This window comes from Osmia bicornis, chromosome 6, assembly GCF_907164935.1.
Source record: "Osmia bicornis bicornis chromosome 6, iOsmBic2.1, whole genome shotgun sequence".
Lineage (NCBI taxonomy): Eukaryota > Metazoa > Arthropoda > Insecta > Hymenoptera > Megachilidae > Osmia > Osmia bicornis.
In genome coordinates, this window is record NC_060221.1 from 10,371,220 (window position 1) to 10,395,509 (window position 24,290).

General features: G+C 30.2%; 3 protein-coding genes across 9 annotated transcripts; 1 reads left to right on the top strand and 2 right to left on the bottom strand.

Annotated features, from left to right (window-relative positions):
• Positions 1–435: 435 nt before the first annotated feature.
• On the bottom strand, positions 436–14,094 carry LOC114880603 (probable serine/threonine-protein kinase DDB_G0267686). 5 transcript variants are annotated; one of them, XM_029196802.2, is made up of 10 exons: positions 12,911–14,094; positions 9,607–9,720; positions 9,163–9,525; positions 8,745–9,008; positions 8,259–8,652; positions 7,688–8,122; positions 7,495–7,593; positions 7,218–7,419; positions 5,402–7,077; positions 436–5,017 (listed from the first exon to the last, which is right to left on the bottom strand). In XM_029196802.2, the coding sequence occupies exons 1-10, from the start codon at positions 13,172–13,174 to the stop codon at positions 4,947–4,949; spliced, it is 3,882 nt and encodes a 1,293-aa protein (XP_029052635.1). In that variant the 5' UTR covers positions 13,175–14,094; the 3' UTR covers positions 436–4,946. The 5 variants fall into 5 exon arrangements, with proteins under 5 accessions (XP_029052635.1, XP_029052637.1, XP_029052634.1 ...); XM_029196804.2 differs by lacking the exon at positions 12,911–14,094 and adding exons at positions 11,066–11,176; positions 11,486–11,682 and having other exon boundaries at positions 7,218–7,593; XM_029196801.2 differs by having other exon boundaries at positions 7,218–7,593; positions 7,688–8,119; positions 12,911–14,093.
• A 598-nt stretch (positions 14,095–14,692) lies between these two features.
• Positions 14,693–17,923, top strand: LOC114880604 (CDP-diacylglycerol--inositol 3-phosphatidyltransferase). Of its 2 annotated transcripts, none has more exons than XM_046286263.1 (5): positions 14,693–14,780; positions 15,750–15,855; positions 16,533–16,821; positions 16,935–17,098; positions 17,173–17,923. In XM_046286263.1, exons 2-5 carry the CDS (start codon positions 15,810–15,812, stop codon positions 17,322–17,324), a joined length of 651 nt encoding a protein of 216 aa, XP_046142219.1. In that variant the 5' UTR covers positions 14,693–14,780; positions 15,750–15,809; the 3' UTR covers positions 17,325–17,923. The 2 variants fall into 2 exon arrangements, with proteins under 2 accessions (XP_046142219.1, XP_029052640.2); XM_029196807.2 differs by lacking the exon at positions 14,693–14,780 and adding an exon at positions 15,530–15,673.
• A 2,113-nt stretch (positions 17,924–20,036) lies between these two features.
• Positions 20,037–22,934, bottom strand: LOC114880602 (leucine-rich repeat-containing protein 47-like). 2 transcript variants are annotated; one of them, XM_029196796.2, is made up of 5 exons: positions 22,446–22,934; positions 21,671–22,352; positions 21,124–21,600; positions 20,723–21,050; positions 20,037–20,579 (listed from the first exon to the last, which is right to left on the bottom strand). In XM_029196796.2, exons 2-5 carry the CDS (start codon positions 22,257–22,259, stop codon positions 20,378–20,380), a joined length of 1,596 nt encoding a protein of 531 aa, XP_029052629.1. In that variant the 5' UTR covers positions 22,260–22,352; positions 22,446–22,934; the 3' UTR covers positions 20,037–20,377. The 2 variants fall into 2 exon arrangements, with proteins under 2 accessions (XP_029052629.1, XP_046142275.1); XM_046286319.1 differs by having other exon boundaries at positions 21,671–22,934.
• Positions 22,935–24,290: the final 1,356 nt, after the last annotated feature.

The window sequence follows — 24,290 nt, forward strand, 5'->3', positions numbered from 1 at the left end:
AAACATGTAACTTGAATTCGTGGTTTAATACAAATACTAAATTTTCTTCTAAAATCTTACAATTTCCTTATTATTTAATACATGTCCCGTTCAAATAAATATTAATTGTATGAAATTTTAAATTCGTTATCTAATCAACGTATTTGTTACAACTTTGAATTAGGTTTTCTTTTCTAAACTAAATCTTTTAGGTTTAGAAATACTACTAAAATGTAAAGAAATTATTAGAAATTTCTCACCTTGCTATTAATCATATAATTGTATTGTATTTATTTAATTATCTGATGGGGTGGACCTTTTTAACTAATCAAACATCGTAACCACGAATACACGTGTACTTCATAAAATTTCAACAAAATTGATTCCACGATTATCATCTGTACTAAGAATTTTGTCACACTCTATACATATATTAAGGATTAAGAACAAAGAAAATGTTGTACGCAATGTATTAATTTATATTGTAGCGATGTTTCAACAGTTCAACCGAATCTATATCGTTAATAATATAGCTGAGAACAGAATGTGCAATAGCAATTTGATTTTTTTTTTCTAGATTACAAAGTTCACAAAATCCGTTTTGTGCCTATTGCGAGAAAAACATATATGTATGTATACTTTATGTTACAATACAGACTACGAGAGAGTTCATGGATAAATGCAATTAGCCTGTCGTTTGAACGAAAACAACGCTGTCTCTTTATTATTCACATTTTCAAACGCTTTAGAAATGAAAACAGAAAAAGAAAAGATTCGCTTTCTCAACTGTATACCCTTCTCGGATTTGTTAACCCTTTGCACTCTTTTATTCAGTTATTTCTGTTTCATTCGATGTTCATTATATAAATTAAGAATTTTTAAAAGAAACAATAACTTACTTTCTCACAAAGAGTAAGAAAAATAGTACTTAGAATAGGTACAAATTTCTGAACATCTTTGAACGGTACTCGAATCAGGATAGTATACAGAGTGTTTAAAAAAAAAGTTTAAAACTTAAATAGTAAATAGTACTACATTGAATGAAGATTGTTTAGTGAACGTATGTCGAAAATTCAATCATTTATATCTGCATATTTACACAGAAAATATCTTTACATTATAAAATTGCAAATTCAGTAATTTACTGATAGTTCATTTTATTTTTCACATGCATCATAATTATGTTGCATCCACAAGTAGATCAGTTTTATTTATACAAAGACAATTCTTTTTTCCCCTTTTGTATAATATCAAAAAACAATATTGAAGTATTTGTAGCTTTGGTAAATTAACAGTAAAAAAAAATATGTGTATTATTTTTAAATCAATTGTATCTTTACACTAAGAACAAAATTCTTATGATACTACTTGATTCTAAAAAAAATTGTAATTATACTGTTATAATAATCTTTTATATTAAATCAAAAATTATTGTTCTTCAATTGATCACCACTGGTCCATGCAGCATAAAACTTGTTAAAATATAGATATTTACTACAGAAATGCGCAATCTAAATGGCAATGATTAATTATTATTAGCCTTTCTAATAGATGTATGATATAATACTAAATGTATTTTTTGATGTAAGTTATATCCTTTTTTTGTTGGGTTTTCTTTACGTTTTCTTAATAAAGTCAGACCATCGATGAATCGCCTGATCTTAAAAAAGTTAACTGCAATATTAATAAAACATTGGCCTGCCCCCCCCCCCCCATTATACCCAAAAACTAGAAACTAAAATCAGTTATCATCTAAAGATAAGAATTGTTTACGGTTTTGAAGGGATTGATTTTTCAACATATGTTCATAAACATTTCCTCGTCAGTTGTTTAAACATTGTGTGCTCTGCAGGTCCTAAACCTCTTTTATTATAGAACACCCTGTATATTATCTATGCATATTTGTAGCGCAAGCGCAAAAGGTTAATGATTTCTATTAATACAATTTTCCTGCGTTCAGAAAAGAACTGTATATTACATTTTTGTTCTTTTCTTATCGATAAACCACGTGTTACAACTATAACATCGTTTCAGCATAGCTGCCACTCGACGCTCGCTAATAAACAAACGCTCTATGGTCCTATTTTCATCAAGTACTTCTGTGCTTAATCTCTGCGAAGTTAGTAATGTTGGCCATTCGAACCGGTCAACGGCACAGGCTGATACTGCATTCTACTAACGTTTTAAGGCGATGGAGCACCTGACTTTTAAATAGTTTCCTGCATGTCGGATCAAACATATACCCTGAAGAAATGTCACTTATCCAATTAAAGCAATGATAAAACGATCGTTACTATTACGTGATGTAATTAGAATAATAAAGAGGTCTTGCGATTAAAAATGAATTAGTCACATCTGGATGTTGTTTTTTTCTACATTCTTAGAGAACTATTTTTGTTGTTGTTTTTCTTATATAATATAGTATACAGCTTATTAAGGAATATTTTTGCGACTATCTTTTTTTTCCTTTACATATGTTAAAAGTATATAAAATGGGTAGTATAAAATGAACAAATAAATGTGTGCTTGAATGATTCACATCACGTTTTCTATTATTCCGTTAAAATATTAATAATGAAATTAAACGTGGTATTAAAGTTCACGATGTCATGTTTCTTGAAAACCTGTTCAGACCATACAGAATGACTTTTTCTTCAAGGTATATTCCAAAATGCATCGATAATTTTTTTTTTCTTTCTTAAATATGTTACATTACCATATTACTCATCTGAAAGCTGTACCCCCAGCTGTGCTGTTATTATATTGTTGAACAAAATAGAAAATATCAATGGAGCTCACATTCTTTCAATAAAATAAAATTTTGCAAAAAGAAAGCAATAACAAAAATTGCCAATTTGAAGTTGTTAATAACTATTAACTCCTCATTAATAATGATAATAATAATATTAATAATAATTATAATAATAGTGATATTAATAATAATAATAATAATGATAATCTAAATAGACAAATACACTTTCATTCCTTTATACGAAACTTATCTGCAGTAGTCTGTTATATTTTATCATCACTTTCAAAGGCGATAAGATTTCACACACTTTTCTAATCATTCATATCTTTTGCTGAAGATGCGTGAAATCTGCATTTGAATGAAAACACAATGTAAAGTTATCTGTTTCGCTATTTTGTTCGCTTATCGAAAAATAAAATATGTATGTATATGTTGGAGGTAGGCTTCCTATACAACGAATGGAATCGTCATGAAAGGAATTATGTTAAATCCATGGTGTTTTTGTATTTTTTTGTTTGTTTTTTGATTGATTACTCGTATAAGTTTGTTTTCATTTTCTTAGTGTAGACCAGTAACAACCACAAAGTGTATTACTGTTTTCGTTTTGCCCAATTTAGAAAACTAACATAAATTCGATTGGAAATTCGAGAAACAAAAAAGAAAAAAAGAAAAAAAAATTCAAACGTAACTTTCAAAATAAAATTGGACATCTGCTAGTAGAAGAATATCTACATAAACTACACACGCATTCGCACCATCATACTTTATGATCACAAGCAAGTATTTTATTATAATTATCATTACCAGTAATTAATAATTAATTATTCTTTAAATAAGCGAGTCTGTGTAAAAATTTAGCGTTTTTTTGTTTGTTTTGTTTTCGACACATTCGCACTTTTTTCTCACTGTTTCTCATCCAGTTTATGATCTTGAGCGCAACCTCTCTTTGCAAAAAAAAAAATCAGTTTATGATTCCTTCTTTTTTTTCTTGCCCTTTTTTCCGTTTTGTTTTTGTTTTAAATCTCTTAAACTATTATCTGTCGCGGCTGGAAGAAGCAACCACTTCAATAAAGTTGCAAGTCAATCACACTATTTTTTCCTTTTTTTTTTTTTTAAATATTTTACACTTGTTCAATGACACACTTACATTCACCATTTTCATTACACTTCATTACACATCTTTTATAGCTTTCTTTACTTTTCTTTTATGATGTCTTAAATAAAGTACATGTAATCTAGCAACCACTATTTTCCATTTTAACTTTTCTAAAGTTTTTTCTTCGAAGACTCACTGACTGCTGCAACAATCCTTGTTTTAAGACGCTGTTTTTAAAGATCATCTCGACTGGCAACTATACAACATAACTGTTAGTAGTTTAGCAATATTTCTGACGGACGATCTCAATTTGGCATAGTTAACGTAATGGGTTTCTTTCTTTCTGTCTTTTCCTCGACTATTTGTAAACTTTATTACAAAGATCTACGTATGTATTTGTTTACTTGAAAGGCATCAACATTAAACCACTGTCACAGCAGATGCAGTTCTTGAAAAACCTGCTTCGTGGTAAAATTATTTAAAGTTAATTTAAATTGCCTCTATATTTATTTTATTTTCTTCCAAAATGCTTCACTTTCATGTTGATTCGAAAGGTGCTTTCTTCAAAACATATACCGGATATTATATGAATATATGAATTTTCACACTTTTGTACAAGGAAATTTTGCTTGCGTACTTTTCAAGAGCAAAATATATTTTGCTCGTTAATAATTTCAGTCGAATATCGTAATAGACGTCAATACTGAGACTTTTAATGTTATTACAACCTTTCCAAAGGTATTTGTAACATTTCAGCGTATGTACAGTCAGAACGTACAATACGTAAGTCTTGTCTTCTTCTTCTTCTTCTGATGATTGACTATTATGTACATTATCTTTTGAGGCACATTTTGCGCCAGTTGGCTTTACAGAATTATCACTGATAATTTAATTTGAAAACTATAGCATAGCTTCTTTGCTATGATCGACACTAAAAGTTTCAGTAATTGTTTGATAGTGGTTCGATCATTTTGTTTCTATTCAGATACATATTTGGTCTTGCATTTTAGTAAGCAGACTCTTCGAGCTGTTTACACTTTATAACAGATAACTTGCGATAGAGGTAATTTTCCAGTACAAAAACATTGTGTTATTTACCCCATATTCTTAGTGCCCATTTCACTGACCACTATAGAACTGTATGCGACCACCTGCTGTCACTGGCATTTCTCTCATAACGGCATCCCATGCTATATATTAACCCAGAAACAAAAAGATATGTTAATTTCTACTTTGAAATAAAATAAATGTTACAATTATGTTATAGGATATTGGAAAGGAAACTTGGAAACATTTAAAACAGTGATTCTCAAACTTAGAGATCTTGGTGGTCACCATTTGATTGAAATTTTTGAAAAAATCTTAATTACTTTTAGATTGTAATTGAAATAAAAACTCCCATGGATATTTTGAATAATTTGTTCTGACTAATAACTTCAAAATTTGGGAATCACTTTTAAAGCATTAACGCACAGAGTTTAATGTTACTTTTCAAATTATTACAACACTGCTAATAAATATTTTAGTGATATATTTAAAAATTGTATACAATTTTAAAGGTGAAAATTGCTTACCTAAGCCAACAAACGAGACAATTTTATCATGATTGTACGTTTGTATATTAACGTCTTCTTCAGGTGCTACGTATAGCATAGAAAAATCCTCTTTTGGTTGATGATGGTATTTGTCCATTATTCCTGGGGGAGGTGCAGGTGGCGGCGGTAGACACGTGGGTGGAGGAAACCTTGAAGGATAACCCATACACGGCAATCGCTGCACCATTACCGAAGGCATAGGCTGTTGCGTTACATGAGTATTTGGAGGTTGCATGAAATTTGGCGCAAATTTATTGCATCTCATATGTTTTTCAAATATTGGAGGGTATCTATCGAAATTAGAAGGTGGTTTACTTATAAGCGGAGAAACTACAGAAGGAAAAACAGAACTGGCAGTTGACGTCTCTTCGGTTACTGATTCTTCGGATAATAATAGTTGTTCGTTAATTTCGAATCCAAACCTAAGCTCTGTTGGCAATTCACTGTTCTTAGAAACATCGGACGAACTTTCGTCCAATAATATGACCGCAGGTCTTGAAGTCTTTTGTTTATTAGATGGCTGAGATTCGGATTTTTGGTCTTTATCCACAGCTGCACCTTGTTTAGTCTTCTTTGATTCAGCATCTTCTTGCTGGTCTTGTTTGGAATTAACCGAATGGGTATTTCCTGATTTAATTGTTTCCTGTTTAATATTATTGTTCTGTTCTTTTATCGTTTTCGTTAACTTTTCGTTTTTGGTTATTTTTGTAACATCCGGATCAGTAGTTTGTATCTCTTGCGACAATTTTGGATTGTTCTGAGTACTGGATTTTTGTGACTCGACCTCGTCAGATGATCCCGTTCCGGGATTATTTTTAGTCTCAGAATGAGTACTGGAATTTTCCGTGGTATTTGACTTTTTAGTATTCTCATCGTGATGGGAATATCCAGTTTTTTTGAAGTGTTGATCTTCGTACAACGCCTGAGTTTGTACATTTTGATTGCTTTGAACATAGCCTCGGCGTGAGCGAGGATTGTTACACCTCATGTTCACAGTTGTATCTTTATTATTAACATTGTTACCACTAGAATTATTGTTGTCAGAATCGACATTACAATTCGTTATTGTATTATTGAGCTTTGATGGCACTGACACCTCATTTGGAATTGTGCTATGACTATTAGTATTTGCGTTCTTTTGCTCTTGCTGCGTTAAATTCTGACGCATTTTTTCAACATCTTGAACATATTTAATAACCTGAATGTTTTTATTAATAGCTTCTTCTTGAGCTTCTGCTTTTTTCCTTTCCGTTAAATTCTTCATCTTTACCAATGTCGGGGAAGGCGGTTTTTCAAAACTTAGGTTCAAAATGTGATTCGAATGAGTAAAGTTATGTTGCCTTGTTTTTCTATCCGAGTGTTGTAATTCATCTAAACTAGGATAATAATCTTGAGGAATCTTATCTGGCTCTGAGGGTGTTTTAGGTGGCACACTAGGCCAAGAAGACGTATTTAACATAGTTGGGACAATTGTAGACATATTCAACACTGAATTGTGTGTCATATTAATAGTTGCCATGCGAGCTATATCTGCGTAACTTGCCTGCGGCGTTCCGCCCGATGAGGTAGCTATTTTTGATAAATTGTGTTTGGACGTGTTTGATGTTACTGGCAATGAATGGACAGAATCAGAGTCACTACTATCTGATTTATCGCTGGAAAAAAAAAAAACAATAATTACTTTAATAGCATTTGATATATCTTCAATAACAACAAGAAATACTAATATCATTAATTTACAAGTTTCATATTTTTGTAAATGATACAAATGAAATAAAAACATTGCATTAATTACCTTGGTGGCATACTACTTGCTGATTTTCTTCTAAGTTCAGGAGAAAGTGGTGTTCTATATTCATTGGAGAATCCTCTGGAGTTTTGAAGATAAGATCCAGACGTTGCCAAATTCTGAGCTCTACTACCGCTAGAACTTCTCCTCTGCTTTTTACTCTTCTTCTTTTTCGTAACTACCAGGAATTCTGTTTCGTGTTCAGGTTCTGGATTGATTTTTTTATTGGAGTTTCGACGACTAGCATAATCATCTCCAGTATCATTGCAATATATAGACTGACCTTCTTCAGTTCCCCAGGATCGTCTATCACCACGACTGTCAATAGCTGCATCCCCTGTGCTTCTTTGTTTTGCACGTCGTAAAGCAACATTGATCGTGGCTATTAAATTAATATAAAAATAGCATTAATATTTTGTTTCTCAATATGGTTTAAGTAATAATTTTTATAGATGAAATTGGTATAAAATACTTACCATGTTGACTGGATATACTACTGGCACCACTGGAACTAACACTTTTTTCTGTTGTGAGGTCTTCAAGTTTAGTCTTAGATATCTCTTCAAGAGAATTCGATTTCTGCAATTTGGCAGGTAACTGTTCTCTTTTAGTATCTTTTTCTCTACTCCTTGGTTTTGCTCCAGAGCTAGTTTTCACTCTTACTGGATTACCTGGTTTTCCTTTTTTACTTTTAGATTCCTTATTTTCGATAAAATTAATTAAGCTGTCGATATCTTCGTTACGATGCCCTTCAACTTGTTCAGCATTATATATAATAACATTGGGTTCTTGTGACTGCTTTCTTCTAGACTTCTTTCGTTCTCCGTTATAATTTTGCACTGCATTTCCATTTTCATCTAAAGATTTCTTTTCTCCAGATGCTGTAGTATGTGACGTATACCTGGAACCTTCTGTGCAAAATTCATATACTTTAAATTGTTATAAACTAAAGTTTTAATATTAAAATAAATGTACAAGCTTTGATAATAATTGTTATTTAAATTTTGCTACATAAGTTTACGTAATTAATTATGCGATGTCACCTACCCATTGTAATATTCTGTGTTTGTAAGGATGCAGACATCATGGAGCATAAACTTGGAACTACTTTACCCTGACTAGTACTAGAACTGTTTGCAGTTCCGCCAATACCACATTTCACACTATTAAAAGTTTGAATAGAGAGGGCTCCGGTTACCTCTATACCGTTCACAGATATTTTTGATTTATCTTGTTTTCCACTATGTTCTCGGAAAGAAAAATCTATAGTAGTATCCACAGGAGTTTGAGCTATATCGAACGTAGGGCGTGATATATATTGAGATCTACGTGGTTCAATGATTTTCATTTCAGTTCCTTCATCATCTTCTGTGTCTAAAGAGTGAGGTCTCTGAACCCCACTTATAGTGGATCCCACATTCCTTTCGCTAATACTACCCACCTAAAATAGATATATAACAATATAAAACAGATAAAAACATGATAAAAACTCGTGAACAATTATACTAATAATATATGAACTTCTTTATTCACCTCAGTATCACCTAAATCGATCACCATGTAATCTGATTTATACTCTGGTGGTGGATTATCTGATTCAAGCATTTCATTTGTCCCGTGTTTTCCTTTGTTACCTCTTTTCTCGCGTACTTCAAGTTCGGTTTCGCACAAATCCTTTTTCGTGTCCTTTTTGTCTTTTTCTTCCTTTTTTGTATTGGTATATGATGGTTTGTCTAGAGATTTGGATTTTTCTTTATTGGTCCAATCATATGTTGTCCTTTCTTCACAGAAACCCTTCTTTATAAATTACAAAAATGCATACTTAATTACATACCATATTATTATATCCTGTCTATATATTAAACAATATAAAATTCATAAATGTATAATTTAGGGTTTTAAAATATATAATTGTATTTAAAAATTTTTATTTAAATTTCAAAATATGTACCTTTTTATCAAACAACAAATCTAAGTTAACCAACGAAGCAAGACTGTGCGATGCATTAACATTTGAGGGTAATGAACCACCTTCCCTTTGCCTCGCAGACACACTGGGTCCTGTATATTTTTTATTTTTTCTTCTACTTCCTCCGTAAGTATGGCTAGATCCAGACGTTAAGTAAGCAAAGCTACTATCAAATTCTGAAGTAATAGGTTGGGCCAAATTTTGTAAAGATCCTCCGTGTGTTAACCTTTCAGACACAGAATCTCGCTTATGTCTTCTACGATTTGATCCAGGTAAACAACGTGAATTAGTTATTATTCTACGACCTTCCTCAGTTTCATCAGCCTCTGCTTCTTGCAGTAGTTCCTACAATAAGTATAATCGAATAATTATATTAACTTTAATGTACAAAAATAGAAACAACATTATTAAAACATGATTGCTTACTTTGAAAAGGCTTGATTTTCCTTCACGATCTTTGGGACACTTATATGTTATAGCTTCATCCAGTAGTGCACGTAATTCACCTTCATTTAATGTTGATAAAGTAGCTGGTTCTTCCTAAAAGTTACAACAAAAAGAAAGGGTTTTAAATTGATTTTATTTAAAAAATTGAATCACGTATAACACATACACTGACACTATTTTGTACCATCAGGACAATTGAAAATTTTTATAAACAGATAACTAATAAACATGCTAAATCTATTTATACACTTTTATCTTCCAAAAATATATATTATTATAGACTGAAAAACTATTTCCATTGAAGAACAACTATTATATAAGCTATGATGAATTAACAATATTGAATATATATTTATCTAAAGTACATAAATGACATTAATTTAACAATGAAATATATAAAACATAAAATATTGTACTAAATTCAATTTCACTCTGTATATATTATAGTACTTAAATTGTAATATGTTTGCAAACACTTTGTTTTTTAACCTATACATGGTGGAGAAACATGTTTTGAAATCTAGATTCAAATATGGAAAGTATGCCAAGAGACCAATCCAAACTTCAGGAGTATACCATAAGTGAAAATGCATTTGAAGACATACTTAAAAAAATGAAAGATAACCATAATATTATCTGCGACCAGTTTAAATTATTTGAATGTATGATTCAATACTTTTTTATTACTTTGCTACTACCATTAATCAAATGTTTACAATAATTATAATTTAAAATACATAAAATTTGTTAATTGAATGATTAAGATAACCATTAATATAAAATTATCTACAATTATATTACTGTAATTAATTGTAACATAATAAATATTCAATGTTTGAAAACAATTTATGTTGTTATATTTTTATGTTATTTTCTATTATTCACAACACTATAGTACAAAGTAGACCACAAGGTAGATAAGCATGGATATAGATAGATTCAGAGTGAATTTAAGGTTTCACTTATTGGATTTTATGAAGAAATATAGAAACCACATAGAAAAAGGTGTATTAGTATAAATGATATACTCTAATGTTATAATTAATACTATATTCAGAGAGGTAAATATACCTACATCCATATATTATTTTTATCATGTTAATTACGCATACTTTAATTCTTATGAATCTTAAAGTATTAAATTCTCAACCTGCTTTAATTGTTTAATTCTAAAATTTTTCTGTACAATCCATATTTTTATTTTTATCATTATTTTCGGAAATAATAATCATATACATATATATATATATATATACATATACATATATATATATATATACACACATATAAATTAAATATAACATTATTGTATTAAAATGTGTACAATTGTTTACATAACCATAAATATTATAAGCCTATACACAAATTTAATATATCAACTTATAAAATATTACAAGAAACCATACATGTCATTCATTTTCATGGTAATTTAACTAACATTGCTCTGCAGTAACCTGACTGGCTTCATTTAAAGCAAAATATCTTATCAGAATGGCTGCCCATGTAAAAAATAATTGACTACTGCAGTCTTTCTTTTTTTTTCGTTCATCTGAAACAATACACAAACACTGATCGAGACAAAGCGTTTAGTAATATAATTATTGAAAGCTACATATGAAAGCTGAAAGTGATTGCTCCCAGAACATGCAGTTTTTACAAAGATAACAAAACTTATTGACCGTGAATCGTCGTACATACATTGAAGTACTTCATACGTTTTTCGTAGCTGAGTTAATAATAAACTCTTATCACTGTTTTAGCAAAAAAAAAAAGAAAAAATTATCATTCGTTTCGCAGTGTTGAGTAATATACCACGAAAAGAAAAAAAAATACATGATTTTGTACAAATAATACAAACCAATCGTCTTTGAAGATTCGGTAAAGCACTGTTAATGAATACTCGTAAGCCCTTGGAAATGGGAAAACGATAGCTAATAGCGAATTTTACCTTCGCTTGTAAATTAAAATAGGACACACATCAGGAATGAGTTTGGGCTTGTCCAGAGATCGATAGGGGGTCGCGATTAACTAATTGAGACACGAGATACCGGGGTGACTTACAGACGAAGGAAAAATCTGCTGGGCAGTGCCGGCACGGAATTTATATTTTTAGAGGGCACCTGGGTCGGCTGCAGTCGTCTTTGCTTCGTTGAACTGCAGTCCTGCAGTATATCACCGTTGCGTACAGATTTTGCGCGTTCGAGTATACGAGAAACGTAACCAACGATATGTTATCACTATTCGCAAGAAATACTATCGGCAGTATCAAAACTATGCTGCCGATTTAAATGCTATTGTGACGAGCGGGCGCGGCGCGCTCTTCTCAGCATGGCCGCCGCCATTACACTGAGTACACGACCATTCCAGGATCGTAACCAACCGAGGGTCCCTAATGTCCGCATTCGTTATCTTTTGTCAATCTATATTGCACTGTCATATGCCCGAAAGAATTATGTAAATTTATATATTTTTTTTTACTAATTACCATGTACTTAAAACAAAACAAAAAGAAAAAGAAAAAAAAATTGTATCAAAAATTCAAAGAATTCAACTGCATAGAAATTAGTTTATGCAAGTAAATATTTTTCGATTAGTAAATTATTATTCCTTTATAAAACTTGAGTTATAAATTTTTTTCTGCAACTTTTTTGATAACTATAATATAAATAATATAACTATAACATTAAATTATAGTAGTGTGAGGGTTATAATAAATTGATGTATGTATTGAAATATATACTGTGAATTTAAAAACAAAAAGAGTATTAACAAAACAAATGTTTTATAAACAATTATTTGGTCAGAATTTTTATATCGTACATAAATACTTTATAATTAAAATAATAATTGATTAACTATATTGTAACTAAATTAACTTTAAATGAAAATATAAAATTGAACGTTATTACAAAATTGTAATATTTAATAGAATATATAATAGGCTTTCAATTCATGAATTATTAATGTTTATTGAAAATATAAGAGTAATTGTATCTTCATTAGTTTCATTTTCATTATCAATGTACTATATATAAAATAATGTTGAAAACTAAAATAAATACATACAGAAATACATCCATTAATCATCCTCTTATGTTTATAACAAAATTCATGTGTTTAATAAATACGTCTTATCTAGCATTGTATGTACAATAACTTTCATAGTTAAATATACTGTTTACCTATAAACAACTAAGTAGTCCTATAATATTTGTCATTTTATTAATGTAAGTTTCAAGAACATATTATATTCATGAATGAGCTCTTTATATTTATAACTCACCTGCTTATTGTCTGAGGTAACACTGGTTGGTGCACTTTGATTTGTTGAGTCTAAAGCAGTATCAGCGTTCATTGAAGCACATTCTGTGTTTGAACTCTGGTTACTAACAGTTTCAACACCTACCACTGGATTTTCACTAACTCTTTCATTAGAGGTTTCACTATTATTTTCAGTAGTTTTATCAGGTGCTACTGGTTCTTGACGATGTTCTGGCCCTGGGGCCATTTTGATTGAAACTGACAGCGTTGTGTCCGCTGTACTCATAGTTTTATCATTTTTCTTTGGTGTTTTCAAGGTCTAATGACCTGATTTATTTGATCACAGAAAACTATTCCAGTTTCTCTCATTTCGTATCATGTTTAGTTTATTGATTTTGTTCATAATATATTAAACCATTACAACTATCACGTCCACATAAATAAAAACATCTTTTACTGATGTCACAGCAGGTTAAGATTGAACGATTCAACCAATCACAAGTACAACTTGTTAAATTCGATTTAAGAGAACATATGTTTAAATAACAACAATTATTGTGAGATTCAATTCAAAAAGATTCTTTCAATGTACTTAATTTTACACGCGCTCCATGCGCGCTACTAAGGTGACAAAAATGGCACCGTCCACCATCTAGTGTCGTGACTGTCGATCAATCAGAAAACTGTTGTCTTAACATATTTAGCGGGATTCCCGAACTAATATTTAACCGTCAATCTTATACAGAATCGTTATCTTTTACATGTAGATATTGAATAAAATAAAATAAATTCAGGAAAATATTATGTTTATTTTCCTTACTTCTGTTTTGTATTTTTAATATAAAGGCTAAAAAAAACACTGACGTTCGTATTCGAATCAGTTAGAATCTCAGTGATACATAAAGTGTGTTATGTACTTCAAAGTATTTTGCAGATCTCTGTTTTAGATCATTTTCTCGTGTTATTGAGGTTATTTTAAATCTTCTTATTTTCGATTACACCTATCGAAACGTGTATTATTCTTGTTGTTTCAATGACAAATATTTACTACATATATATGTATTTCTGTAATATGTTAATGAAAAGAAAAATACGAAACAATGAAAACACTAATCCCACTTATATATTGTCTCATTATTGATGTACTTATTTCAAATTATTTGTTACTTTTTCTACAAAATGTAGCATAAAAAATACATAGTTTGTAACTATTTTTTTCTTTCTCTTCCAGTATCAAACAAATAAATATTTCGTTACGATTGAAACTAAATTTAAATTATTTCGTTTACATTGAAATTATAACAGCAAGAAATAGAATGTTTTTTATGCAGTAATCATTAGAATTTCATTCCAGAAATGGAAAAATGCAACTTCACTTGACATATCAGATTACTTTTACACATGTCAGTAATCTTTCAAAAAAATAAAACATTTAAGAAAGTCCAATTTTGGAATTACAAAACGAGCTTTATAATCGTCGTAGTTCGAGGTACTCATAAATTCAAAATGGCCGCTGTCGATATTAAAATGCACACTTTTCTTACGTACGCTTCTTGTAAATTTCTTTTTACACAAAATGCACTTTACTGATAGCGTTGTTCCAACCATGTACGGTTGGTAGACGCGAAACAGTATTTGTCCAAAATGACGATAATATTTCTGGCATTGCTTGTACACACACACACACACACACACACACACACACTGAAAAGTATGTATAGTTTGTTCTTACTACGGTTCTGTTGCACAAAGGCTTCGGAAGACACTGAGATCACTTTTGAAACATTTCACTGACAAGTAGGAATATCCCACGGAGTTACAAATACCTGAACGGATCATCAAAGCGTATTCCAAAATCGTCGGCGAATTATCGATCGCTTGATGTTACTTTTGTACGTACAGTTTTTGACAGCAGCATAAAGAACTAAATACATCGACAGCTTTCTATCGATATGTTCAATTAAAACATGGACAGAAAATCCCGTTAACGGGATTTATTTTAAATATAATATTAATTGTATTCGAATAAAAAGAAAGTAGTCCACCCAAAACTTCATCACATAACGTCTGAATCCATCTGTACGGTTAATCAATTTTTGCACTAGAACATTTTCACTTGCTTTCACTATTGTTTAATATTATGCTTAGTTAATCACATCGAAAAGAAGTTACAGGAAAACTGACGTAAACCTGCATAGACAGTTTTCAATAAACGAACGCTTTTGCGCAGAGAAACGGCGGACCAGCCGTTTAGCCTCCGAAAATGTCGTCTGGCTTCAGGAGCGTAACTATACGACAAGCTACATACTACAATTACAATTTTCTAACTTATTTAAAACTGATTATAATAACATAAAAATATATTTTCTATGGCTAGTGTTTGTATTTCAGCTCATAATTTATAGTGTTGAAATCAATACTGATGTAAATTCAAGGAATTAAATTTAATAAACGAAATGTATCAATAATTATAACTACCACTCGTTTTATATATTAAAAGGTAGCATAATAATTCTATTTTGCAAGAAATATGTTTTGTAATTATACATAGTATGAATAAATGTAAATTTAAAAGGATGATGAAAATGTGAATAGTTACGATACTGTTAGTTGTGCAAATGCTAATGCGTCACTAAAATCGATATATCTCGAACTCGAACGCGATATAACTGTCGATTATACCGATTCATTGACGTTATATGTTGATATATACTCTATAAGGTAATTTAGATTAAATTGAAGACAGTACAGTGTGTATAAAAACAGTTGAATAGTCGGAAAGTTTGTAAGTTAAGAATTGAAAAATATTATTTGAGATGGTTAACTATAAATAACGGATAAATCCTTACGCTCGGTTATAGATAACAGGTTCCGGTACAATTACATTTCCAAAACAGTGGGGAAAGTTTTGAGGCGGTAAAATGACGGAATCTGAGAATATATTTTTGTTTGTGCCCAACATTATTGGTAAATAAATATTTGTAGTCTAATATTCGTATAAAAATATGTATTTAATTTAAAATCTGTTATGTATAATAAAATTATTTATTTTTTAAATTATAGTAAGACAAAAAAATAATACTGATAATGTATACAAAGACTTCATTTACATATGTTATTTGATCGAATATAAATTTATGTATTTTTTTTTATTAATGAATAGAATTAATTTATATAAAGATGTATGATATGACAATATCTTTTATGGTGAAATAACATACTTTACATCATAAATAATTTCTATAATCAATATAAATAGTTTCTACTCTTTTTACAACATATATTTTGAAAAATTAAAAATGTTGATCTCTGGTTATTTTGTGATATAAAATATGATTAAAAAGGGATTAAATACACAGCACTTTAAAGACTTCTTGTATTGATTTGCTCTAATTGACAGATTAACTTTTTAATGGAAAACTTTTTGTACATTTTATATAAGCAATGTTATTGTCTTCTACTTAATAAAATATTCCAATATTAAGAAAAGATATAAATGAAACCTATTACAGCAGTAAACAAATTTTTAAAATAGAACATATGAGTATTCAAATTTGTAGATATATATGTAAATATTTCAAATATTATAGTGTACTGTATTTAATAAGAATATCATAATAATGCGTGCACGTGTGTATTGACAGGCTATGGCAGAGTGATTTTGGCTATTATATCCTTTTACTTTATGACAACTAACCACATTATAGCATCATGGTGTTACATTATTAGTGCACTATTAGATGCAGTGGATGGCCATGCAGCAAGATATTTCAATCAAGGCACCAAATTTGGTGCAATGTTAGATCAGTTGACTGATCGTGTTGGTACTATGTGTCTTTTAGCTGTATTATGTATATTTTATCCTTCATACTCATTCTGGTTTCAATTAAGCATGGCTATTGACATTAGTTGCCACTGGTTATATTTGCATACGTAAGGATTAATTTTATCTGTTTACGTATATTTATTATATACTGTATACATATACATATATTATAATTATTAGATATATTTCTTCATTATAAGATTGTATGGTCCTGTTGTAGGTCTCTTTTGCAAGGAAAGACAAGTCATAAATTTATTGACATGTCTGAAAATCCAATTATGAAAGTATATTACACTAATCGTACAGTTCTGTTTTTTATGTGTGCTGGTAATGAAGCTTTTTATGCAGCTTTATATCTTCTGTATTTTACAGAAGGACCCATTTGTAAGTTATTAATTATGTGTATACTATTTATATTGAACATTAATGGTCAAAAATAATATACATTTTTATTTCAGTGGTTGGTATAAGCTTATTCAGACTGGTTATGTATCTTTCTGCCCCAGTAGCAATCGTTAAAGCTGCTATTTCTTTATTACATGGATATGTATCTTGTATTAATTTGAGTATAATTGATTTGAAGGAAAGACAACAACTAAAAGCAAAATAAGTTATTACACTATCTAGTATCTTCTAGTCACTCTAAATGTGATTAACCGATCTTCCTAATTTAACATTTATTATATGCAAATATATGTTTATATTGGTCAATCCAATTAAATGTACCACATTTAAAGCTAAAGTTGACCAACTATTTTGTTATCAAATAGGTATATAATACTACTCGATGTTTAATCTCTATTTTAATAACAATAAGCATGCTTCAATCATTACATGTTATCTTCCAATACAACTAATGTTTAAACGAAGGACTCCTATTAATAATAATTTCATTTTTATGTCTTATATTTTTGTACTTAGTAAAACATGATGTTTTTGAATAATATATATATGAATTAATAATTTTTTTTAGTAAATATGTTTTAACAGAAACAGTGTTAGGAAAACATCGATAAATGTCAGGTACTTTTAACCTTGATATATTTTAATATAACTTGGCAAAAATATATTTCATGTTCAATTATCATTGGTTTGATACTTCTGTTGCATCTTTTTGTCATATATTAATGTATCTATAATGTATAAATTTGATGTGGAGAATGTATAAAGTTGTAAGAAAATATTTAATAAATATTTTTGTCCCTTGTACAATATTGACATCTTTATTATACTATAATTATTAATACAAAACATTATAAGTATATTAATACAGTTAATTGTATTAATACAATCATTAAGATATATAAAATAAATCATATCAATCTTACATACATTAAAATTAACTATCATTAAATATTTATTGACACATATAAACATTTTTACTATGTATATGAATCAATTTCTTTACTGTTATAAAATTTTTTTATTTTCATTAGATTAAAAGCAGGTAACGTTGTGAAAATAAGAAAAAAAAAATCATCCAAACAATTTAAACCTTAATCATCCAAATCATACTTACACAACTGATATAAAAGAAATAAAAAGATAGCGAATAAAAAATAGTGTGGAAATTTCTGTACAATTGCATCAATCTTTGTAATCTACGATTTCTACAATAAAATTTTTGAAAATGAAACAGCATAAAGAATAATGCACAGATCGTTTGTTTAATGTGATATTTATAACACAACTATTATTGCTATCGAAACATTTTGCTAAATCATTATAAAAACAATGGATAAATTATCCAATGTGACACGTGTTTTCTGCAACAGTAACAAATTTTCTCCACATATACACCGTATATTTCTCTATTGTAATATTCATTAAGCTGATAAACCTAATTATACGGTAAATTTTTCGATATGCGACAATACTTAAATGACAAAATGATCAACTAACCTCAAAAATTTCGTTCTCATTCCCCCGTCATGACCAGTCATGTTTCGGCGCCATGTTAATACTTCAAACTATTCGCGCATGTTGGAAAGTTCACAAAATTTGTATGATTTTTCTTCTTCTCGTTAAACTGTTCTGAAACAGAACTTTCACTAACTAAGCTTATTAAGGTGAACAAAAACGTCTCACTCGAACAACGTATACTGTTTGCACTACGTTGAAGTATCGAAACAAAGTACAATATTTATAAAAACAGATGAGAATTCTTCACCGGCATACTACGGGATGATTCGCGATACGACAGCGCCAATGTCGTCAGCTGCCTGTAAAATGGCGGTTTTTTACTGGTATTTGAACTTGTGGCTAACTGCTATATCCTCTGCGAGATAATTGAAAATACCTTATTGGATAAATATTACATATATGTGGGTAGTCGAAAATTTCGAATCAGCTAAATTTGGAAATTATGCTCAAATTTAGGTTAGATTAGGTTAGGTCCGATAAGGAATTTTATTCGAATCCAGATTCGGATTGGAACCCTGATAGTTTGTAAATATAAATATATTTGGTTATTCAAAGATATTTTGAATGTCTCCAGCTGGATTCGGTGCAAATACTATAATTTTTTGAATTTTCTGTCTTGTTATTGCGGTGTACGCTGTTTACAAATAGTAAACATGGAGTCTTAAGATCATGTTACCGAAAGATTTGAAATTTCACAACCTCAAATAATACATGATGACTTTATGTTTTTCGTGCTTCAATTTGTGTATGATTTATTAAGTTTAGAATATCATGGATTTTAAAAATGAATTTATAAATCACGCTTTATAAATGTACATGTATCAATATTACGTTCTACTAAAATTTATAAACTTTTAATAATTTTGCATCTTGGCAACTTTTCATGTCATATAAATCAGTAAATTTATTATATGATAAACATTTAATATAGTACAAATTGTATTTCTTTATTGCAATGTAAAAAGGTATAACCGTATAAGCATAGTGAATCGGCCCCAGCAACAATTTTGGTCGATATTTATACCACATTATACAAAATTAAGTTTTGAGTGACATCCACCGAAAAAATTAAGAATGATCTTTTACTACTTAACTATTATCTGTAAAAGTTTCAAAAGTATCGGATTGGTACAACATGATTAAAAAAAATAAATCCAATATTAGGGTTGTTACCCTTATATCTCCTCTGCCAAGGAGTGTAGATGGTTAAAATTGCTCACAATTATTCTTTAGGCAAAAAGCACTATGTGGTATAATATAAATATAAATCGAAATTGTTGCTGGTGCAGATTCACTATGCTTATATGGCTAGAGTCTACCTGTTAGACCCTTCGTACAACTTTTGGCAGTGAATTTCATATTTTCCTCATTTCCAGGGAAGACAAATTTTTACAGCTGCTAAATTTTTGCAACGTTTATTTTTATTTTTTGATTCTCATAATGTTAAACACTCATTTGTTATTATTTTTACATGTAGTTTTAATCCTTCATTATAAAAATATTGTATTATGATTAACATATAATATGCAATCATACATAGTAAAAGGTATCATATAAAATGGCTCAGCAATAACACTGTATGATTAAATTGTTTGTTTTTCATAGAGTTACAAAACATAATTTATAAATTGACCACGAAAGATTATTTTAATATTTTTTATTTTAAAAGAATAAGAAAATAAACATTAAAAAAAATCGTAAAACACAGAACACTGAAATTATAAAATTTGCAGTGATATATTACTCACGCAACACAGTTATTAAATTTTCTTCAAGATTTAAATCTGCTCTTGATGGATATAACAGTTTCATGTTACCTTCCATATCTACTACTTTTACTTGTTCTACAACTAAACTGTGATAAGCGGAAATATTTTCTTGGTCTGAAGGACATCCGAAACCTTGTATGACTAATTCCTTTAAAAACTGGTCCAATATGTTTCTATTAAAATATAAAATCACATTATAATTGAATATATTTACATGATCACTGAGGTATTTAATAATTATTTTTAAAACAATATGGTTTTAAAATCAATCAATAACTAATTATCAGTGTTTGTTATTAGTAAATTAAAATTATACCTGCAAACGTGATATGATGTGGCACTGGTTATTTCTATTAGCATTGTATCAGTATTTACTGACATTTTTGTAACATCACTATTTGTTATTGGTGGAAATGAAATAACTTGTTCAGAAGCATCCAATAAACATGGAAACATAGGTTTACCTTCTAGGAGGTAAAGGTACTTGTGAATGCCAGAATATACATTACGCTTTTTTTCTTTTCTTAAATTATCAGCTTCTGTTTGTAATTGTTGAAACAATGAAGCACCAGTGTAAATTTTATTACGCATTAATGGTTTAATTTCTAATTCAGTTGGTAGTTTTGCTGTATATGTTAGGTCACCTAAATATCAAATAGTGTTATAATATATTTTTATATATTTTAAAAATATGTTTTTAATTTCTATCATATTTACCAGGAGTAATCAATTTTACATCATGTGTTGCGATAGTAGCTGCATTTCTTTTTTCACATATTCCATCGTGTAATTTAGTTTGAAGTTGAATGAATTTCTTAAAACTGTCTTCTGTAAATTTTATATTTCTGACAATGCAAGCTGCGATATAGGGCCTAACATTTTTCACATGTTTTGTAATTTTAATCAATGGTGTGTCATTTGTTACTTTTAATACTTTTAACTTATGCGTTAAAATATCTATTGTATTAGCACTATTTTCAGATTCTGATAATTTCTGGGACCTTTTTCCTTTTTTTATTTTGGAATTTGAATTAACAGAACTAGTACTCCTAGAACAATGTGATTTAATATATTCCAATATTTGTTTAGTATGGCATTGATCCACCAATTTTGATAATCTTTTATCCATTAACTTATTTCCTTTTAATTGCAGTTCTTTCAACTTGTTACAGTCAGCTATTTCACCTGGAACAGCTACATCAAAGAACCAATGATTAAATGAATTTTGCAAGAAATAATTTTGCACTTGTTGAAATAAAATTACCTGAAATTAAATTATCTACTACATTTAATATTTTCAGAGATGACAGTTGATTTATAGCTGCAGGAATTTCTTTAATTTGATTACCATTAACATAAATTTCAGAAAGGTGAACCAATTCTGGATAGCAAATATCAGGAAAGGCTTCGAACTGATTATTCGATAGGTTCAAAACACTCAACTTAGTATTACCAATCTGTGTAGGTAAGATTTTTAAAAGGTTTGCACTCAAATTCATTGTGGTCAGTTGTGGGAGCTTTCCAATTTCATCTGGCAAAGAAGTCAATTTATTTCTGGAGCAATCAAGAACTTTCAATTTCTCTAATTTCCCAATTGTGTCAGGTATTTTTGAAATTTCGTTTGAATGTAACACCAAGTTAGTTAAGTTTATCAACTGTCCTATTTCTTCTGGTACTTCTTGCAAACATGTCTGTGTAATGTTTAGGTAATTTAAATGTTGCAGGTTGAATAAAGATTTGTCGAAACCTCGTTTTTCAATTAATTCGGAAATTGCCGGACCTGACAACACTAACTCGTGTTTATTTTCTGCGGCAGCGGTTCTGATCACATGCCACGAATTATCCATCGTCATCGTTATGGTTATTAATTATAAATACAGCTAAATGTCTGTCAACACTATATAGAACAACGTCATTTAATATATTTCGAGGTTATTTGCCGGCCTCTGCAATTTCAAACGTGCGTTATTAGTTCATAACGACATCTATATATGCACATCTGTATGTGCGCAGATTCACGTGTAGTATTTGTGTATTACCTAGTTTTACAGTTTTAAATCTCTATTTTGATACGAATAATCCTTATAACATTGACAATGAAACCTTTTGTATTTTTTGAATTCAAATTAAAGTTTTTAGAAGAACAGCGTTATATTTGTTATTACGTGTTTCACTTATTGTTCTTTAACAAATTTCCATATCAAATTACCCTAGTAGACGGTTATTTTGCCATCCGAATCTAAGAGCAGCTGTTTGCTCTGCGGCAGATAGTAGCGATGAGACGGCGAGGAGTCGACCACGCGTTATAATAACTATTCAACAACAGAAAATGAAGAGTAGGGAGCATCCGTTTCAATTCCTTTATGATTACACAGTACTTTTCATATGTACCTCGTTCATTTTACGTGGTTAAAAATCGTAATGTTTTAAAATCGTATGAGTTCCTTAAGGGGACTTTCCCATCAAAAGACCCGGAACTTGTTTTTGACAGTGACTACAGATCCAACCAGACTAAACCAGTGATCAGTAATGCCAGAATGCCGTTCGGTTGCTCCCGTCGGCTAAACTTCCGAAAACTTCCATGCTCCGAATTGGCTCAAATTTTGGAAATAGATTCTTTTTTGATGAAAATGATAATTGCGAAAAGGATTTTTGGCGATTCGACAAAAAATTTGTTATCACTATCTTACCGGCATAGTATCTGCATCTATATATTGTCATCTACGTTTTCTACAAAGCCATCGCGACAGTTAAAAATCAATAGACATAACGGGGGGATTTAAAAATCAAACTTAACTGATATCAATGATTTTGGCATGCGTGGCCGTATAACCTTCCCCGGTACATACCCTTTTTTTCACTCACCTATGCGTTAATCATTATATTATACTTACATTTCTCTATTATTAACCAAGCTTTACACATACATGTATACACACATACTTACTTTTGATACAACGCTATATATATACATATATATATAGTATATATATTGGTAAGTACCAATACTAGGTAACCTTGTCACATTATACTTACCTTTGTAAAGAGAACCCTGAGAGGAACATCTAGAATTTTCTTATGCATAATCAACATCCGCTCTCATGCTCCTCAAGTAACGTCTGCCACTGATAAACTCATGTGCAGTATCAATAGCCGATAAGCTGTCTGCTGCGAACACTGAATTAACATCAGCGAAGATAACCGGCTCTAAGAACGCTGACGACCGATAAGCCCGTCAGCTACTTACCTCAGCATCCTTTTCAATACAAATAGAGGGCCCAGAGCCCAGTCCCAGAAGTTCTACCGGAGCCGTTCATCTTGTGCATATCAAGCCCTAAAAAGTGATCTACAGTAGTTCTCTACGAGTCTCTACCATCTTGTAACTATACGTAAGTCATTATATTATATCAAATATCCATTATTGTACTCTGTGCATTTTATTCCGACTATACATCTCCACCTCCAATCCTACGTACGGAATCTCGCACACCCTAAATTATTCGCGACTACTATCATTCTTTAAATTGATTCCGATTATTTGCGGTACTTTACAATAAAACCCGACGTACTTCAATTATTACCTTTATTACATCAACTGCTCGATTCTTATTCGATTTCTATACTCTTCCATCTGCCTGGCAGCGCTCAAAGGAGTCGCACCGTCATCTGTACCACCGTTATTGCGCTACATTCTACAATGAGTAAGAATCGCGTAACTAGATGATTTATAACTCATTCATTTTATTTACGTTTTATTCTATTACACGTTGCAGGCTTTGTAGTTTAAGCGCACTAAGCGTCCTAATAAAAGGAAACGTCGCGGAGGAGCTAAGCACCGAGTTCGAGTCGCCTTTAAACGTCGCGTTCGTGAATTGATAGAGGAG

Coding starts and splice junctions, on each gene's coding strand:
- LOC114880603 (XM_029196798.2), bottom strand. CDS start 13,174: ATGAGTACAGCGGACACAACGCTGTCAGTTTCAATCAAAATGGCCCCA. Junction 8,653..8,744: donor TCGATTTAGGTGATACTGAG/GTGAATAAAGAA, acceptor TATCTATTTTAG/GTGGGTAGTATTAGCGAAAG. Junction 7,594..7,687: donor TAGTATATCCAGTCAACATG/GTAAGTATTTTA, acceptor TTAATTTAATAG/CCACGATCAATGTTGCTTTA.
- LOC114880604 (XM_046286263.1), top strand. CDS start 15,810: ATGACGGAATCTGAGAATATATTTTTGTTTGTGCCCAACATTATTG. Junction 15,856..16,532: donor GTTTGTGCCCAACATTATTG/GTAAATAAATAT, acceptor GTGTATTGACAG/GCTATGGCAGAGTGATTTTG. Junction 16,822..16,934: donor CACTGGTTATATTTGCATAC/GTAAGGATTAAT, acceptor GTCCTGTTGTAG/GTCTCTTTTGCAAGGAAAGA.
- LOC114880602 (XM_029196796.2), bottom strand. CDS start 22,259: ATGACGATGGATAATTCGTGGCATGTGATCAGAACCGCTGCCGCAGAA. Junction 21,601..21,670: donor AGTAGATAATTTAATTTCAG/GTAATTTTATTT, acceptor TCTTTGATGTAG/CTGTTCCAGGTGAAATAGCT. Junction 20,580..20,722: donor ACATCATATCACGTTTGCAG/GTATAATTTTAA, acceptor ATATTTTAATAG/AAACATATTGGACCAGTTTT.